Source organism: Sprattus sprattus (genome assembly GCF_963457725.1).
Source record: "Sprattus sprattus genome assembly, chromosome: 9".
Taxonomy (NCBI): Eukaryota; Metazoa; Chordata; class Actinopteri; order Clupeiformes; family Clupeidae; genus Sprattus; species Sprattus sprattus.
This window is the reverse complement of record NC_137928.1, coordinates 25,920,991-25,923,187: the sequence shown is the minus strand read 5'-3', so window position 1 is coordinate 25,923,187 and position 2,197 is coordinate 25,920,991. Positions and strand designations below refer to the sequence as shown.

The 2,197-nt window shown below is 45.1% G+C and overlaps 1 protein-coding gene across 1 annotated transcript; it reads left to right on the top strand.

The window, feature by feature from the left end:
• Window positions 1-262: 262 nt before the first annotated feature.
• On the top strand, window positions 263-1,258 carry LOC308370395 (odorant receptor 131-2-like; the record flags this gene model as incomplete). Its single annotated transcript, XM_080845047.1, has 1 exon — window positions 263-1,258. One exon carries the CDS (start codon window positions 263-265, stop codon window positions 1,256-1,258), a length of 996 nt encoding a protein of 331 aa, XP_080701173.1.
• Between the last annotated feature and the right edge of the window lie 939 nt (window positions 1,259-2,197).

Sequence of the window (2,197 nt, the reverse complement as noted above, 5' to 3'; positions counted from 1 at the left end):
GAGAAAATAGTTACAAATGTGGGAGGACTGTATTACATGTTTTCAAATGCACTTAATATGTTGTTTTATGACATGTTCAGGATGCACAGAATGTTAAAGCAGTTGTTTTCCTCACAGTAGATATGCTGAAGTTTAATAACTGCATAACCTCATGTAATGTTCTTCTGAAGGCTTAAGAATGTTTTTATGTATAGTAAGTGAAAATCTGAATTGTTCCTGACCAGTATTTTCCTTCCTATTTCAGTCTAAACAGGAGACTAGCATGCAAAACACCAGTCAAGGTAATTTTTCCCTCCCTCCTCCTGCAGTGGGTGTCCGGCCTCTGAATGAGAAAGCCCTTCTAATCCAGGCACTGATAGCCCTCTTCCTCTACGTGAACGTCCTAATGATCTTCACTTTTTTCCAAAAGGAGGCCTTCCGTACAAACCCTCGCTACATTCTCTTTGCGCACACCTTAATATGTGACTGTGCCTTTCTCATCATCACCGACATCCTCCTGTTGCTCACCGTCGCCCGCATCGTCATGCCGACCAGCCTGTGCATCATCATCTGCGCCATCCTGGTTAACCTGAACATCGCCACGCCGCTGACGCTCACGGCCATGAGCATGGAGCGCTACGTGTCCATCTGCATGCCGCTGCGCCACGCCGAGATCTCCACGCCGCAGCGCGCCATGCACGCCGTCCTGGTCATCCAGGCGCTGTGTTCAGTGCACGTTGTTGTGATGTTGCTGAGCCTGTTTGTGGCCTATCCGTTGAGCTTCTACTCCTCCTCCCTCGTCTGTAGCTTGGTCATGCTGCACGCCTACGCCTGGCAGAAGCACCTGAGCGACGCTGTCTTGCAGCTCTACTTCCTCTTCATGTCTCTCGTCATCTGCTTCAGCTACTTCAAGATCATGGGGGTGGCGCGCGCAGCGTCCGGGGAGGACCGCAAGTCCATGAACAAAGGGCTCAAAACGGTGCTGCTGCACGCCCTGCAGCTCATCCTCTCACTCATTCAGCTCTGGTGTCCTTTTGTAGAAGCGGCCGTGCTGAGGATTGACTGGAAGGTGTTTGAAACAATAAGATACTTTGACTATATAATGTTCATTCTGGCGCCTCGTTGTCTGGTCCCACTGGTGTATGGCCTCAGAGATGAGAGTTTCACCGTGGTGCTGCAATATTACGCCCTGTTTGGCTGTCACAAGAGAATCACTCAAGTCCATGTGCACAAGCAAAAGGCCAGGTCAACAAAGAAACGTGTTGCCCAGAATGTGTAATATCCCTTTGCCACTCTTTAAGAGCTTAAGTCCTGATTTACATTTTTTTTGCAGATATGAGATTGAAATCAACAACATGAAATATTCAAACTAATGTACTTGCAGACGGAGAATAAAGATAGAAGAGAAATGTAATTTGCTGTCTCACATCACAACACATCGTACTCATTCAAGCATATGAAATGAGGCCTCTGTATCCAATAACAGCAGTCACAAGGTCTGTCCTGTAAATAAAAGCACATTTGTATGCAGCTTATTGTTAGGCTATATGGTGATGTTGTGAATTGTTTTATAGTACGGTTCTAAATGACAATGGCTTGTGGTGATGGGAGAGGCAACTATAAACCCGTAAAATGAACTGAGATATTTTTATATCAAAAATATAACTTTATCATTACACATGTTAAGTTCTCAGTAACATAATAAACTATTCTCCCTCTTCTTCCTATGACATTTTTTTTGTGATTGTTCTGAATACCAAATAATAAAATAAAATAAAATAATTTTAGGGCAGCCATGGCCTACTGTTTAGGGTTTCAAGCCGGAAACCGTAGGGTGACCGGTTCGAAGTGGTAGACCACTGCTCTCCCATGCCCACATTCACGGCTGAAGTGCCCTTGAGCAAGGCACCTAACCCCGATCACTGCTCCCCGGGCGCCGCCAAAGGCAGCTCACTGGGTTAGTGTGTACTGTGTGTTGCCACTGTGCGTTTGCCACTTCCCTGGATGGGTTAAATGCAGAGGTGGATTTCAGAGTGTGTGTGTCTACACCACCTCTGCCATAGAGAGGACTTTCACTTTCATAATATCAATATCATCAGAATAAGCCAGAGTCAATAAATGAATCACAGTCATATAAATAAGTGAATAAATTCGAATAGTCGCTGTGAAATAATCTTTCCAGGGCAGCATTCTGTTCTATTCTTTTCTATTCCTATTG